The sequence below is a fragment of the Argiope bruennichi genome, chromosome 6 (genome assembly GCF_947563725.1).
Source record: "Argiope bruennichi chromosome 6, qqArgBrue1.1, whole genome shotgun sequence".
NCBI lineage: Eukaryota > Metazoa > Arthropoda > Arachnida > Araneae > Araneidae > Argiope > Argiope bruennichi.
The window spans coordinates 73,344,994-73,363,178 of record NC_079156.1 but is presented as its reverse complement, the minus strand read 5'-3'; the positions used below and the strand labels follow the sequence as shown (position 1 = coordinate 73,363,178).

The following is an 18,185-nucleotide window of genomic DNA, read 5'->3' as shown; positions in this document are numbered from 1 at the left end:
TTTATGAAATGTGTAAAAATGAATTTGATTTTATTTATTTCTAATGAAACCAGCCTACCTAAAATCTACAATACTACTGAAGCAGAATTTTGATGTATTTAAATTTTACAATTGCTAAATGAACATAATGGAGCATATATTTGATGGTATTAATATTATTGAAATATTTTATTTCATTGAAATTATATTTCTTACAAATTTGTTTGGCAACTAACAAAATAAAGTTTTTTAATCGCCTTCTCCAACTTTACTGCCCTAAGCAACTACGTAATTTGCCTAGTCGGTCCTCTTTTGGGCTTAATACCAAATTTTGCACTTAGTAACAAACAATAACTATTTTTTGGACAGGCAAGTACTGCTAAGAAAGGATTTTTAAAAACTTTTAATTAGCTGAAAATTAATCAAAATTTTGACGTTTTTTTAAATAATATTGAGTAATAATATTAGTGTACAAAACAGTATTTTTACACCACTTAACTGATTTCATTAAAACTGATTATGAAATCATTCTTTGCAGTTGGTCTTTTGTAATTTTTTAAGTAATTTTGTCTTTTGTAATTTTGTAATTTTTGTAATTTGAATTTTTTAAACAATTCTTCCCACGTTACCAATTTTATCATTCTTTGCAGTTGGTCTTTTGTAATTTTTTAAGTAATTTTGGTCTTTTGTAATTTTGTAATTTTTGTAATTTGAATTTTTTAAACAATTCTTCCCACGTTACCAATTTTATATCCATGCAGTTTTTTCCCCTTTAATTTTAATAAATCTTTAAAGATATTTTTAGTATATTTTATAACAATATTCTTCGTTGTTACTTTGAATACCTACCTTGCTTTTGTTTCTGGATTTATGTCCATGAAGGTTGCTAAGATATTAATACCTTTTTTTTTTCTCCCCTCTTTTATAGCTATTATATAATCAAGAGCAACTTTGCAAAATATCGACACGAAACAAGCATAAATATTATGATGCTTCGATGTTAGAATCTGCAAGTTTGAATCTTATTGAAATTTTCTTTAGAATAGCCTGAATGTAAATGTTTTAATTCTTACCAAACGGTTTAGTAATTTTCTCTATCTTGTTATTTTCATTTCATTAAAACTGATTATGAAATCATTCTTTGCAGTTGGTCTTTTGTAAAATGTTTGATATGATTTTTTACTTAATTTTTTTTTATTAAGTAAGAAATTTTATGAAATGATTTTCAGGACAAAGAATATTTATGTATCCAAGCTGCGGACACTCCGGGGCAGAATCTCTCTCAGTTTTTTTCAAGATGTAACGACTTTATTCATAAAGCTCGAGCATCAGGTGGAGGTGTATTAATACACTGGTGAGATTATTTGCTTTTTTTTCCCCTTCTATATTCATTTCTTATACAGGGTTATTCAAAACTAATTAGCAGATTTAAAAATATGCACTTCTAATAATCGAAAATAGAAATGTGATTTATCAATGGACAGAAGAAAGTTCAATGTTTAATTTTATGCTTTCAGCATGAGTCTCATTTGTTATTCTGCAAAAAATGAATCGGAAGTCCATTTCTTGCCACACGTGTAGTAATTGGTTCCGCATTATTGAACTCTCTGCTGCATCAATTCGGTCTTGCAGATCTTGAAGATTAGGAGGCATAGATTTTAACCACAAGTCATTGATTAATTGCTGAAATTCCGAGTTATCTACTTTCTCTGTTTGAGGATTACTTGCAGTTAACATTCGAAAGCAGTTCGAATACGCTCAAGATTTTCTTCTGTCGCTTTTACCTTTGCATGGAAAATCATCTACGAATTTCTGGTACCAATTGTAAATATTGTTACGGAATTTCCGGGGTTCGTTTGGATAGTTGGGGTTATATGGTGTGAAGAACGCTCAAGCACCAGATGGCAGTAGAAAATAAAACAACGACGTTTATTTACACGAAGACACACAGGACAGCACAAAGACGACAACTATATACAGCACAGACGATTATCTTCAGCCGAGACGTGCAGCATACAAAATAGCATAAACAGCAGCATACAACAGACTCTACTGCAGACAATAGCAAACAGCTTAGTTCAGCACTAGCTTCAATCCGTCGCTGCTCCGCTTATTTCTGGAAGGACAGTTCTTTACCGTCGGTTCCGACTACGACGACCCTGGCAGCTGCGGCCGCCTCCTTTTATAGGTCTCAGGGGGCGGGGCTAGAAGCCTCTCAACCAATCAGGAACGTTCGAGGCGTATCTCGGTTCCTACTGGATGGATCGGGAAAATTCTCGATGTTTCGGGTATAATCTATTTTGGCGCCAAAGTCGTAAAATTGGTCGCCAAGTTTGTTGCCAAGCTCCGGGACCTCCGACGCGACACACGGACTCCGTCCAATACAGATGACTGTAAAACATTCTTTCCGATGGTGGAACCAACTATGCTGGGAAGCAGCAGTACAGATTCGTAACAATATGTTTATAACGAGATGGTTCTTTCTTGATCATGCTTTTTAAAGCCGACTTTTGAAACGCATGCGACATTTCAAGCATGGATTCACTCTTTGTATATTATAGCACGTAAAACGCTTTTTCCTGAGGCATCGTCGCTTTGCCGTTTACAAAATACTGAACCTTTTTTTACTTGTATTATCCGAAGGCAAAAAATAGTAGATCAAACTTTTCTTTAATCATTGATGTATTTTAAGTATCTCTATTTATTATAATTTATTAAAAATAAATATTTAAATCTGCTCCATTTTTTTTGAATAATCCTATAATATTCAATTTCAGTCTTTTCTTTCTATTCATCTGATTGTTTATTAAAAACCAAGTACTAAAATTACTGAGAAACTGAATTTAGTCTTGTGTTCTAGGTTTGATTTTTTGTGAAAAGAGCATATTTATGAAATCAATTATTATTCAAATCTAGTACTTTTTTACTTAGGCAAGTTAAAAATTATCTACACTTTTCATTCTACAGTTTATTAACATGGATTTAGGATTATAATAGGCACATCATTTTTCTACGTAATCTCCCTTCTTTTCAATGCACTTGGCCCAACGGTCAACGAGCCTTACGGATTCCTTCCAAATAAAAGGTTTTCGGTTGGTCGTGAGGCCACTTTTGCACCACATTTTGCACGTTTAAATCTGAGGCAATTCGGCGACAGAGCCATGACTGATGTTCAAAGCAGATGCTACCTCATCAATAGTGATTCGCCTATTCGCCAGAACCATCTCTCAAGCTTGTTGAATGTTGTCACCTGTAGTGGAGGTTGATGGCCGTCCTACTCCCTCTTCATGCGTTCGACCACTTTTAAACTTCTCACACAAAAACACAGTTTTACATCAGTTTTACGTGATAGTGCACTTTCCCCATATTGCGACGATAGTCTGCGATGAATGCCTGACCCTTTGACACACTCCTACTAGAGGAATCGGATCACTGCTCGCTGTTCCTCTTTGGTACAAACTTCTAATGGAGCAGCCATGATATATCTGCAACAGAAGGAAGGAAAATGGCGGAATTAGGATCAAACGTTCACAGCATTATCACAACAGTATAATAATAAAATCAGCGCGGACAGAAGTCAGTGCGCACAGTTAAAGAAGAGTTATGTCAAAAGTGTAGATAATTTTTGACTTGCCCTCGTATTTTATCTTTTTATTATTTCTTATGTTTTTATATATATGTACAGAACGTTTCTAAGCTCATGGCTCAAAACTGAATGGTCGACAGAAGCATTTAAGAACGCACACAACGCTTGATGTGTTATTATAGTTTCCTCGAAAGATGAAACTCCTGAATGTCAAAGAAGAAATAATTATTGAAAGAAACAATATTGAATGGTAGAGAAACTGCTCAAAACGGCATTCGCCAATATTAACGCGGTTTTCTCATTGTACCGATGTAGTGATTGGGAGATATCGGCAACAATCAATCATTGTCTGTTTTTAGAAATGGAAAACTTTTGTGCACCAACCGGATTTGGCTTCACTATAGTCGAGTGTGATAAAAAATTTAAAATGACATATTTATTTCTCATCAAACAAGATACTTTACAGAACTTCTGAATTAATCCCGTCAATGGTACTTAATTCATTTTGATATATCCTTAATTTATCCAGACGTAATTTACTCTAAACCACATTCTGAAATGCTACAAATATTTCTACAAATATTCCAGGATCGGATGTTTTGAGTAGTAGAGCCCGCAACTTTATCGAATATTTCATTTGAGAGATTGAAAAAATTGTAATATTTAAAAACAAAATAGCTAAAAGAAAAACGTTTCTAACAAAGAATCCCAAAAAGTGCTCTTCTGGCTTCTGCATATCACTCCTGTTCGGAGTAAAACCATCCAAAAGTGATTGGCGTGAATTTCTTATAGAAAGGGTACGAGGCATCTCTCGGGAAGCCGAAGCTATAGAGACCCTGGATATTAAATTTTTATTTAACTTTATGGACTATCATTCTGTTTGATTAACTTTTCAATTTGATTCCCCTCTCCTCCCTCCGAAAAAGAATTCAAGCCTGTGAAATCGGATGACTATGCCTTCCCCTCGTTTGGATCATCTCTATCATGAAATGGCTTTTAACGTTTTACTGCTTGATTAAAGATAATTTGTTCTTGCCTCGATGTGTTCTGTCGCCCCTTTAAGTTTTTATCGAGAGTTTTCAAATACCTTGTGTTGAAAAGGAAATTTAAAAGGGAAAAAATTGTAGTGAAAATTAATCTAATTTAGGCAGCTCAAAATATATATTTATCGACTGTCTTGACCCTTTCTAGGGCCGTGGGAAGTATGCTTCCCACCAAATTTATCAATCTTTGTATGAAATTATGTAGGTTGGCATAAGTTCTGACACATTTTTTTAGTAAGTCAGAAACTTAGATGCTTCAGTTCTTTATCTCAGACAAAATGATGTGTCTTGATTTATTACTTAATTATTAATGAACCAAATTAATTAATGAATCAAATTAAATTTATCTAATAAGCTAAATGAATCCCTTTTCTTATTCTAATTTCAAGCCTAAAAATATTTTAATATAATACGACTAGAAAAAAATGGCCCTTTAAAGGGTTAAAACTATGAATTGCAAGATAATTTGTTCTTGCCTCGATGTGTTCTGTCGTCCCTTTAAGTTTTTATCGAGAGTTTTCAAATACCTTGTGTTGAAAAAGAAAATTAAAGGGAAAAAAATTATAGCAAAAATTAATCTAATTTAGGCAGCTCAAAATATATATTTATCGACTGTCTTAAGACGAATGGACCGAATAAGTCGAATCCTCTTAGAAAGGAAATTATAAGAATGAAAAAAAAGGTGGAAGAGAATTCAACTGATAAGTGCTTTCTAAAAAAGGTGCCCCAAACCTTCAGTAAAAATCAATCTATGTTGTCGTTAAAAATCTCTTTTCAGTTGCTAATTTCTAAACAATTGCAGCTATCGAGAAAGAATCAGTACAAAAGCCGTTGTAATGAGGGAAAAATTCTCCTCACTTGAATGATCTTCCATTGTTAGGGAAAATGAGTTTCACCCATCTTCCCCTGCATTTCTCTTTCACCCTATCACCTATTCTCTCACTGATTCAAATCTAATCAAGATTGCTGTTTAAGCTTCTAAGGGCTGTGATCGAAGAAGCTACATAAAACTCACAGAGAATTCTCTTTCTCTGTTGTGAAACTTTTACCGAAGTTATGTCATCAGAATAGTGCAATAGGTATTTCATTAGAATCGGCAATCATGGGATATTGCTTAACAGGAATCTACCTAAAAATAAAACTTTTTTTAAAACACATATATGGAGTGCTATAGCTCTTCCACCCACAATGAACAAACTATTGTTAGTATGACCTTAATTATACGATTTTTTTTTTAATTATGGAACTATTTGTGAAGAACCATAACTGAAATCAACCTAATTCCATTTTTATTCTTTTGCATATAAATTATACAAAGGGAAAGTATTATAATCGTCAAAAAAATTTAAATTTCAGATTATGACTAAAATCCCAGAGTCCAAAAAACGCATTTTTTTTTTAAATTATATTATCTGTGAACCCTTTGGCTTTAATGAGACTTTGAGCTAGGAAGATGAAATTTCGTATATAAGCTTTGCATCCCATTGGAAGATTTCTATCAAATTTTGAACGAAATCCATTCAGAGGAAGCCTGTCTGAGTAAAAGTAATTACAATAACTGCAAAATTTAAAGACTCGGATAGTTGAAATTTTGTTCAGAAATTTAACATCTAAAATGCAGAAACTCGTCAAATTGTGAACCAAATATATTGATCGGTCGATAACGCAATAACTGGAAAAGGCAAATATTTAAATAAATGATAATTGTTTTATAATCTTTTGACTACAATTGTTGTTCGGTATCAGATTTTGGGTTCATTCGGCCGCGAAAAAGGAGTCCGAAATATAAATTCAGTTTTTGGATAATTGTGAATTAACCACATGCCAGAGATTAATCACCATGAAAACACGATCATTTCAGTAAAAGTCCAAAATTAATGCCAAACATCTGTATCGTTATTCGTGGTCTTATCTATCCAATGTTTTTATTAGAAAATATACGAGAAAGTTATAGGCAGGCCACTCCTACTTGGTCTTATAGTTATTGCAAAACAATGAACATTATGTATCCTTTGGATTACATTAATTGTGGAGAAAATCAAATAAAGAAAGATGGGCTGGAATATGATTCTCCGTACAGAATGGCACAAGAATAAGTCGTCTGAAAATTTTAATTGCACATTCGTGCAATTTAAGATTTCGGGCAAGGGCATACAATTTAGCTGGAAAAGGCATTAAAAAGACTGACTGCCTTTTGCTGTGACAAATTAAATTATTAAGCATCGCCAAAACATCATGATCATCATCTTATCTTCAATTATCATCTTATCTCCAAAAGCAGGGGGGGGGGGACTTACGGGAGTGGAAACTCGAATCTCGAACTTTCTCGAATCCACCTTACTAAAGGTGTTGTCTTCCTTAACCCCGTATAAAAAGTGTGAGCCTTAGGTCAGAACGTTAGCGGCACGAGAGCTCAATTTTTTATTATCAGAGTCCCGCACATGATAGTTTTGTAGAACTATGAATGAGGGTTATTACTAAAAAGCAAAATAAATAAATAAATAAAATAAAATAAGTTGCTTAACAAATTTCATTTAACTATGTATGTGTTTTTGAGTTATCTCGTTTATATGTATATGAATACAGACCGACAGACGGTTAATCCGTTGACAAATTTTGCTCAATCAAATTCAGTATAAATCTGCATTTCAGTGCTAAAACTGCTGAATTTTTATGAATCTAATTCCTTGTTTTGCGATTACATTGCTCTTGTTTTCGAATAGCTAAACAGCTCTTCTTTTTGTAAATAGATTTTGTTCGAAATTTGAAAGAAATCTACAAATCTGGGTTAAAAAGCACATTCCAAATTTCATGGCTAGCTCTCAAAGCGTTTTTGAATGATCGTGTCTACAGATAAACAAACAGACGTATTTCCATTCTTATTTAGTACTAGCCACCTTTGGCGACCAGCCGGTTCGTCAATCTTAATGTTCGTTAAAATTTTAATAAATAAATATTTTATGCAATTCCAACTTTAATAGATTCTTCAGCAAAATATTTTAAAACTTCAAGTTTTGATAGTCATATAATTCACTCATAATATTATAAAGGCCTTCAGTCATAACGTAATATGTATTTTCTAATTTTCTGTTACCCCTCGTAGAATTTATGCTTTAAATTAAAGTGTAAATGATTAATCTGCAATAATTATCATAATATTTTTTACTGAAACAAAGCATTTTTTTTAATAATATAATACTGATAATAGAGTCACTGAGCGTTTAAACTTTATGGGCACTAAAGAATATCTTTCATAATTTTTGTAATATCTCAAGAATTTGTCAACAAAATTTTCTCAGATTCATCATGAACAGATCGATTCATTAACAATGTTTAATTTTAAATGCATCAAACACTAAGAAAATAAAATGAATCCTTTAAAATAATCGGTCTAAAGCAGGTTTAAAAAAACTACTTAAAAAACGATGTACTTAAAACTATAAGAATATACAAAAAATATATATAACTAACATAAATACAATTTAATTACAAAAGCATGCAACTAACCTAAAAATAATTTAAATCATTGAAAACAGGTTAAAAAAAACTACTTAAAAAACGATGTACTTAAAACTATAAGCATATACAAAAAATATATAAATACAATTTACTTACAAAAGCATACAAGTAACCTAAAAGTAATTTAAATCGTCCGTTGATAATGGTTGCCATGCCAACAATCAGAACACAGTGCGCATGAGTGAATTTTCTTCGCCTTTTACGGTAACGCAAATGCGTGAATTTTTCTACGCCAGTTGGGGTAACGCTATGCAGATTATACATTTTTAATTTCCTTTATTCTGTGTTATTTTAATTCAAAAGTGCTTCAGAATGAATCTGAAACATGGATTAATTAACAATGTTTAATTTTAAATGCATAAAACATTAAGAAAATAAACAGAATCGTTTGAAATAATCCGCCGAAATATGTTAACCCTAGCCTCATTACTGTTGGGAGAAAAAAAAACTTAAGCCTTTCTCATTTGGCGGTGGGGAAAATGGAAGATTATTTTGGCGGAAAAGTTGGCGGTGGGGAAAATGGAAGATTTTTTTGGCGGGAAAGTTAGTTTTTAATTAATAATTAAAATTCTAATTAAAAATTCAAAAAAAGGGACCCCAGGTGCACATTCCCGACCTCTAAGGTATACATGTACCAAATTTGATAGCTGTATGTCAAATGACCTGGCCAGTAGAGCGCCAACACACACACACACACACACACACACACATGGAGCTTTATTATAAGTATAGATATAGATAAAAACACCATACTTAAAGCAGACGATATTTTCCTTAAATGTATTTTTTGTTCAGATTGTTTCCAATATTCTCACTCAAAATTATATATACTTTAAAAAAAATAACACATTTTGATGAAGAAGTAAATAAAGCTGGATGCTTCTAATGAAACAGCTCATGAGTTTAGAACTATCTGGCACAGAGCCAAACTTTGCTTTGCTCCAGACGATTTTTTTTCGTAGTTTTTCGTAGATAATTAAAATTTCAAAAAAAGGGACCCCAGGTGCACATTCCCGACCTCTAAGGTATACATGTACCAAATTTGATAGCTGTATGTCAAATGACCTGGCCTGTAGAGCGCCAACACACACACACACACACACACACATTGAGCTTTATTATAAGTATAGATAAAAACACCATACTTAAAGCAGACGATATTTTCCTTAAATGTATTTTTTGTTCAGATTGTTTCCAATATTCTCACTCAAAATTATATATACTTTAAAAAAAATAACACATTTTGATGAAGAAGTAAATAAAGCTGGATGCTTCTAATGAAACAGCTCATGAGTTTAGAACTATCTGGCACAGAGCCAAACTTTGCTTTGCTCCAGACGATTTTTTTTCGTAGTTTTTCGTAGATAATTAAAATTTCAAAAAAAGGGACCCCAGGTGCACATTCCCGACCTCTAAGGTATACATGTACCAAATTTGGTAGCTGTATGTCAAATGACCTGGCCTGTAGAGCACCAACACACACACACACATTGAGCTTTATTATAAGTATAGATAAAAACACCATACTTAAAGCAGACGATATTTTCCTTAAATGTATTTTTTGTTCAGATTGTTTCCAATATTCTCACTCAAAATTATATATACTTTAAAAAAAATAACACATTTTGATGAAGAAGTAAATAAAGCTGGATGCTTCTAATGAAACAGCTCATGAGTTTAGAACTATCTGGCACAGAGCCAAACTTTGCTTTGCTCCAGACGATTTTTTTTCGTAGTTTTTCGTAGATAATTAAAATTTCAAAAAAAGGGACCCCAGGTGCACATTCCCGACCTCTAAGGTATACATGTACCAAATTTGATAGCTGTATGTCAAATGACCTGGCCTGTAGAGCGCCAACACACACACACACACACACACACACATTGAGCTTTATTATAAGTATAGATAAAAACACCATACTTAAAGCAGACGATATTTTCCTTAAATGTATTTTTTGTTCAGATTGTTTCCAATATTCTCACTCAAAATTATATATACTTTAAAAAAAATAACACATTTTGATGAAGAAGTAAATAAAGCTGGATGCTTCTAATGAAACAGCTCATGAGTTTAGAACTATCTGGCACAGAGCCAAACTTTGCTTTGCTCCAGACGATTTTTTTTCGTAGTTTTTCGTAGATAATTAAAATTTCAAAAAAAGGGATCCCAGGTGCACATTCCTGACCTCTAAGGTATACATGTACCAAATTTGGTAGCTGTATGTCAAATAACCTGGCCTGTAGAGCGCCAACACACACACACATTGAGCTTTATTATAAGTATATAGATTAACAGAGACTTACTTATTTTTAAAACCATGATCTCGCAAAGGGTTCAAACAATTTTGTAAGAAAAGTTTTGTAGGCCTTTTCTATATTAGATTATTGTGTACGAAATCTTTGGTTTTTAATTCATCATTGGAAAAAGAAAAATTGAATCTCTCCCCCCCCCCTGAAAAATCATCAGTTACATCATATTTTTTCCCTTCTGGTTTTGTGTAATCGTCGTCACATTCGTCCGAAACATCACAACATTGCCGCTGACGAATGTTTCATTCTAATAAAGCAACGCTTTAAAATATGTACCAAAGAAATGTAAAATATTGTCCCAGATTTTAACAAGTTAAAGAACTTCAAATGATATTTGAGCCGATGCGTTATACAAATTAAGTCTCTTGATTAATTAGTTTTGAAGTTCTTAAAGCACAAAAATGTTTCAAACTTCAAAAATGGGAACAATAATTAGCTCATTATTTTAAAATAAAAAATTTCAGACTTGAGAATGATTTAATGAGTTCCCAAGAGCTCTTTCATTCTGTTTTATAACTCTAGGTGTCGTCTTGTATAAGAATAAAAAATGTTTGAATTCAGAATTAATTAAAACCTGCGATTAATTAGCGATAAAATGTTACTGAGACGAAAAAAAAATCTTTTTAAAATGAACTTTGATTCCTTTTTTTCTAGTTAAAATTTAATTAGGCATTACATTTTAAACAAAATGAGGATCATTAAAAAGAAGATTTCTGCAATTTTGAACAAGGATCAAGTGATGACATTAGTTCCACTTATATAGGGATCTATTACCGTTTGAACAGCTGTTGAACCACTAATGCGAGATGGTGTCTTTTTAATACACCCATCATTTATTACTTTTCATGTATAGTTATTCTCTCATATAAGTTACTGCCTTTTCTTCTGAAACTGTATTTTTGCTTTAATATTATATCAGCCAATTTGTTAATGTATATTTTATAATTGTTCAATTTGATTATTTAAACTTAGAGACTGAAATAAAATTTAAAAAATTACTAATGCTAAATGTAGAAACTAATGCTCAAATTTCTTTCCCCTCTCCCAAATTAAGATTATAGTATTTTGTAACTACAGGACATAATTTAAACGTAGACATTGAAATTTTTTTTAAAAATTACCAATGCTAAGTATTGCCCATTTCCAATTTTATAGAAAGCCCCCACCCTTCCCAAATTCAAATGATAACGTCTGTAACTGCGCTGGACATAATTTAAACATAGATTTCGAAGAAAAAAAAATTATGAATGTTAAGTAATTTAATGTCAATTTGCAAGTTTATAGATCCCATTCTCCTTCACACACACACACCAATAAAGATTATAATGCTTGCAACTATACGGCCCTTGACCATCCGGAATCGGAAGAGCGAACGAACGTGGTGCCATGCTGTTATGAGCAAAGCGAGGTTTTCACTCCTTCTTACATTAGAATAGGTATGGGCAGACTTTTCTCAGAGTACGGGTTACTTCTCATTTTTTTTCAGGGTGTTGCGGTCCACCCAGTGACGTAGGTCTACAATATTTATTGTATCTGAATGATAAATACGGAATATGTACTTACCTACATAACTACAAACATAATTATAATTGCCACAAATATTAATATCAAAGAATGCATATTCGGCTACATACTGTTCGCCTAAATTTTAGTATATAATTACTAACTGCTAATCTTGCACTGGATTCTAAGTGGCCTTGTGTCAGGAGGGAACGATATGTTCTCTTAATGACATTCATCGATGAAAATGCAGATTCACACAGGTAGGTAGAACCAAAGAACGACGTTAAATGATATGCAACTTTTTAAAATTAGGATACGTCCGTTAGATTCCAAAAGTTATTCTTAGATTCTGAACAACATGCTTTTAAATTTATGTAATTATGAAAGGAAAAAATTTCATTTTCTTCAAGAGATAAGTCAACCATCTAACTCTCCGACCCGCCCGAAGGCACACAGATTTAAACCATAAAAACTGAATGACCGGACCGCCGCAACAGCAACATTGGTGGGAACTGTGGTTGAGTCCTAAGGGCCGTCACCGGCCACGGTACAACCCTCCCCGAAGGAAGTACGTCCCGTCATCGATGGGAGGAGCCAGATCCCCCACCTATTAGTGTACCCTCCAGGGTGGCTAGATCCAACCACCATGCCGGAAGCATCTCATCATCATTTCGAGGTGCCCCCCGGGGGGGTTTCCTTCAAGAGATAAAGAAAATACAATGCTCCATAAAAATGTTTCTTTTAGTATTCGCGTCTTAGTAAAGGCAGTCATTCCAAAATGTCTTGGTGGTCGCAATCGACTTAATGCTCACCTTTGCATTAGAATAAACCACTCTCTCTTTCTCTCTCTCTCTCTCTTTATTGTAAGAATCGTCTCGTTATTTGGTGCCTCATCATATTCGCTATTATTTTGTTCACTCTAATATGAACTTATTAATTTAGAACCATTTTATTTTATTTCTCAAGTTCTATTTTAGTTCCCCATATTCATTAGAATTATCGACAAATTTTCGACAACCTGAAGAAGAATTTTGTATTTCGCTATGCAGATTCATCTATTTTATCTTTTGCATTGCTTTTCATTTTTCATCTGACAAGGCATCTTTGAGGAGCAAATAATATTTCAGAGAAAATATATCGAGGATAGCATTAAGCGAAAGATTATCTTCCAGTCTGATAAAATTGAGAAATTTCTAATAAAGCTTTGAACTTCTTCGAAATAAGCTTTTGATGATCTAATGCGTCAGACGTCCGCCAGATCTTTCAATAAATGCTGACGTGATCTTTTAAATGCTATGAATATTTTTCATTTCCTCCTCTTCCCCGTGTTTTCTAGAATTGGTTCGTTTCCGAATTATTATTTGTAGGAATAGCGATTCCTTAAAATCGACAGAGTTAGATCTTTGAGGATTTATGAAGGAGTTTAGTTCCATTATATTAATGTCCGATTTTTAAGCAGCACAAAAACTTTTTCTTGGGGGGGGGGGGCTCCACTTGGTTTTGAGCTATGTTTTGGCCAAACACTTGATCCAACATCCCTTCTTCATATTTCAATGTCCCAACAGTGGTAGAATATTTCACTTCTGAAATCAGATAAAATAAGATTCTTGGCGTACTAACATTTTCATCAACAAAAAAAGATTCCACTCTTATGCGACCTAAACTATCCAACTTGTGAAACTTTGATAGTATTAAAATAAATCATTATTTACCTTGAGAAAACGAAGCTCGTTCCTTTGGCTGGTTTCCCTTCAGGCAGTCATTGCAACTGTTTAAAATAATAATATTAAAAATGTTGTAATTCGATCAGTTTTGATCGCGATAGATAAAATTATTTTTATTATTTGAAAATATGTGTCATAAATATCTTATTGAATTTGATGACTCTGCAAAATTGGTATAAAAACTTTGATTTCGTAATTTTTTAACCTTAGATTTATTAGCTGAAGCATTACTCGTAACTTCATTTAAAGCATTTTTTTTGCATCGAATTATATGCTTACACTTATCAGTTTTAGATATTAGTTATTGGGACGTGATTAGATTGGATACCGTCTACATATTTTCGTGAAATAATTTGTTTGAATTTCAAATACTACTAGGCTTCGCTTCCAAAAATAATCTGTTTTTCGTTTAACCATGGTGTTCAGTGAATGAAAGCAATAAAATAAATTATACTAATGATGATATCGTGTCCGCGTTACCACGGAAAGGGGGTGCAGTAGCTTTTGAGGGTAAAGGCCCCTGAGCACCCGAGGGCAGAAGTCTGACTTCTACCTCATATGAAGATGAAACTCACACATTCGCTTGCACAACCCCTTTTTACAGGGGGGCACATTCACACACCTTACGGATAGAACACAGATGAAGAACAACCATACCCGAACCGGGATTCGAACCCGGGACGCCCAGATAACGGGGAAAATGCGCTACCCCTATGCGAGGACGCCGGCAATTATGCTAATATTTATAGGTATTCATTTGTCACAGCAAAGAAAAATGTATAATCAATATTATATTCTTTAAAATGAAATATTTTGCTATTTTATAACTTATTAGCTTATTTTCCGTATTTTAACTATTTTATAAATAAATGGATGTGGTAAATGATTCCATAAGGAATCCTAAATAATAAATGGCAAAAATTGCACATTTTCATTTGGGAGATCAATTTACTGGCATATCACTTTTATTGAGGGATTATTTACTAATGACAACAATAGCAGTGAACGTGTCTAGAGACAAGTAAGGAAATAGAGAAAATGCTATCTTGTTTTAAATGATTTTTCTGTAAGGAAACGTTTTTTTACTTCAAAACTTACGACTCCTTTAAATTTATACTGCTCAGTAACGAATTCTTTGGTAAAACTTAACTTAAAAACATCTGTTGTCTGCGATGTTGGATGGTCGTAATAAACCATATAAATGTTGAGGGTTGCTACAATAATTGTACAGATTATCATATTTAACGAGAAATCGCCCTTCCCCCCCCCAAATCAACTTTCGCGAACGGACGTTATTTTTAAGTTTGGCCAATTTTTCTCTAAAAGAATGAAGAAATATTTTAAATGAATTATTTTTAAATTATAGTATACTTTAAAAATCTATAATGATATTTACCCGTATTGTTAAGTTGAATGAGCGTTTTACGATTATTGAAAAAAGCAAATTATTGCGTGAGTAAATGCAACTATGCTTTCAGGAACTGTTCATTATTATTTGAATTTCGGTTAACTATTGAAAGCTTTATCTAAATGTCTACAGTTTTCTTGCGAAACTCATATTCCAATTTCCTACACAACTAATTACTTTGTGTGCAATAGTAATTTTGTGAGGAAATTAATATTAGAAATATTTCTGTGCAGCTTATCGCGAAATGGCTGTATATACCTTAAAATACGTATTTTTGAAGTAGGTACCTTGGTTCATTGATTTAATTAAACCCACTTGGAGGTAATATGGGGTGAATATCCTTATAAGCAACAATCGTTAGGAAATATTCTGGAATTTCATTAAGACCTGCGAAATAGGAAGCATTTTAGGTCATATCTGTAAAGATCTTTAATCACCACCACAGCTTTAATTGTAATTCAAACGTTTAGCCACAATTCTGCTTTCAGCGAATAATGAGTTTATAATAACTGGATTAACATGGTCTCTATTTACGGAGGAAATATTTGGAAACTGTCATTAACTATTCGTTGCTGTAACCTCTTAATTATCGCGTATCTGTTTTATCGCATTGTATCGAATTTTATTTGGAAAGGTAAGGATGAAAACTACACAAAATTAAATTATGTGCTATGATCTGAAAACATTCTTTTCTCACTCTTTAGCAAGTAAAGATCTAGGTTGGGTTTCAAAGAAATGCAGACTTGCGCTTTCATTATTCTGGGACAATAAATTTTTTAAATAAAGGTAAAATCCTTAACTGAAGTAGATTTATAAATAAATTAAGGATCTCAAATAATCTTTGATTACGTATTTCACTAATTCTGGTTGGGATTTTTATTTTCATAGTTTGACATCAGTGAGGATTATTTCCAATAAAAACTATTCATTTTCAAAATTCCGAATTAAAGCGATCATATCATTAACATTTGAAAAATATAACATTTACTTGCAATTTTTAAAAACACACTTACATATACCTTATGTGCATATGTTACATATTGTTTATTACTACATAAACCTTCTGTGCACACGTTACATATTGTATATTACTACATATATCTTTTGTGCACACGTTACATATTGTATATTACTGCATATACCTTCTGTGCACACGTTACATATTGTATATTACTCCATATATCTTCTGTGCACACGTTACATATTGTATATTACTCCATATATTTTCTGTGCACACGTTACATATTGTATATTACTACATATATCTTCTGTGCACACGTTACATATTGTATATTACTACATATACCTTCTGTGCACACGTTACATATTGTTTATTACTGCATATATCTTCTGTGCACACATCATATATTGTATATTACTGCATATACCTTCTGTGCACACGTTACATATTGTTTATTACTACATATACCTTCTGTGCACACGTTACATATTGTATATTACTCCATATATCTTCTGTGCACACGTTACATATTGTATATTACTCCATATATTTTCTGTGCACACGTTACATATTGTATATTACTACATATGCCGTCTGTGCACAAGTATTTATGACTATTGTTACATTATTTAATGTATCTGGTGCTATTTTTCGCAATTCTTTTGCTTTCTCATATACAAGGAGAAAGTATCGTCAAAGGTAAAAAAAAGTAATCGCGGAAAAATTTTAACTTTAGATTTTGACATATCTTCACTTTTCAGACCTACCTCCCTGTTGCCGAAAAACATGTTTTTGGAATTATGTTTGTCTGTCTATCTGTAAATATGATCATTTAAAAACTATTTGAACTGAAGGGGTGAAATTTGGTTTATGAGCTTAACGCTAAATTTGTAAATTTCTCACAAATTTTGAAAAAAATCCATTCCTAGTAAATCTGTCCGGCTATCCGAATAAAAGTTAACACGATAATTAGAAAACGGCAAAAGCTAGGTGAATAAAATTTGATACACTGATTCAATATTTAAAGTGTATATGTTAATGTAAAATGTACAGGGTGATTAAGAAATTACAAGAGCTGTTCAGAGCCCTGTAGGGTGTTATGTACTGGACGAAATGTGGTGGCCACCATACACATTAAAGTATGCGGTTTCGATTTATCAATATATATATATATATATATATATATATATATAGTACCAAAAATGCCGATAGGGGAAATCCTGGCTCTGCGATCGAAAACTTTATTAAGTAATTTGCTTGTATGGGTACTTTGTGACATTAATCGAAGATAAAAGGAAGGGTTGCAGGAATTTATGTCATTCTGCAAGAATTCGCCCGTCATTTGCGTTATCACTACGTGAACGCGCCTTATTAGTTGAGCTGTTTTATCAGCGGGGTGAAAATGCCAGTGCTGCTTTTCATGAATACCGGCGGTTAAAACAGTTACGTAGAGGACCAATGACCGTAACTAACTTACGAAGAATGGTTGAAAGATTTGAAACAACAGGAATTCTTGATGTGCAACCAAGCCGAGGACGTAATGTTATCAAGCAGGAACAAGTTGAAGAAGTTGCATCTGCCGTTATGGATCAAGCGATAGCTTATAAGCAGGTTATCAGCAGTGCACGTTCAATATCACAACAAACAGTTATCCCGTTCTCGACGATGCAGAAGAAATTGCGTAAGATCCTGAAATTTTATTCGTATAAGATAAAATCCTTTAACTGATGACACTGATCTGAATCTTGGCAATTTCTCGTTGTGAGGTGGTTATGGTTCACTTGAAAGGCGTTGTGTATCAAGGACATTTCGGTATTTCCACTAGAAACTCTGAACAAGATTCTTTGAAAAAAATCGACAAAAGCGGTAACATCGCAATTAAAGAAATAGTTTAGAAAATTATGACTCTTCACTACCAAAAAACTCGAAGAGACTTCGTCATCTCCTTCATATCTAAGTCACCATCATTGTTTTACCACATCCAACTGTCCGTGCTGGCCTGGTGGTAAAGTATGCTTCGGAACCGAAAGGTTGCGGGTTCGAGACCCCATTCCACCGAAGAACCGTCGTGTAAGCGGGTCGTTAAATCCGTCAGGGCCAAACATCCACCCGCTTGTGTGGTGTGGAAGTTTGGAGGTGGGGGCCAGCTCAG

The 18,185-nt window shown here is 33.1% G+C and overlaps 1 protein-coding gene across 2 annotated transcripts in view; it reads left to right on the top strand.

Annotated features, from left to right (window-relative positions):
- The window catches only part of LOC129972798 (dual specificity protein phosphatase 22-B-like), a 301,383-nt gene that overhangs the window by 280,226 nt on the left and 2,972 nt on the right, over positions 1-18,185 (top strand). For both annotated transcript variants that reach the window (XM_056087070.1, XM_056087071.1), the window contains one exon: positions 1,209-1,333. In XM_056087070.1, coding sequence (XP_055943045.1) covers positions 1,209-1,333 — 125 coding nt within the window. The remainder of the gene's footprint in view (positions 1-1,208; positions 1,334-18,185) is intronic.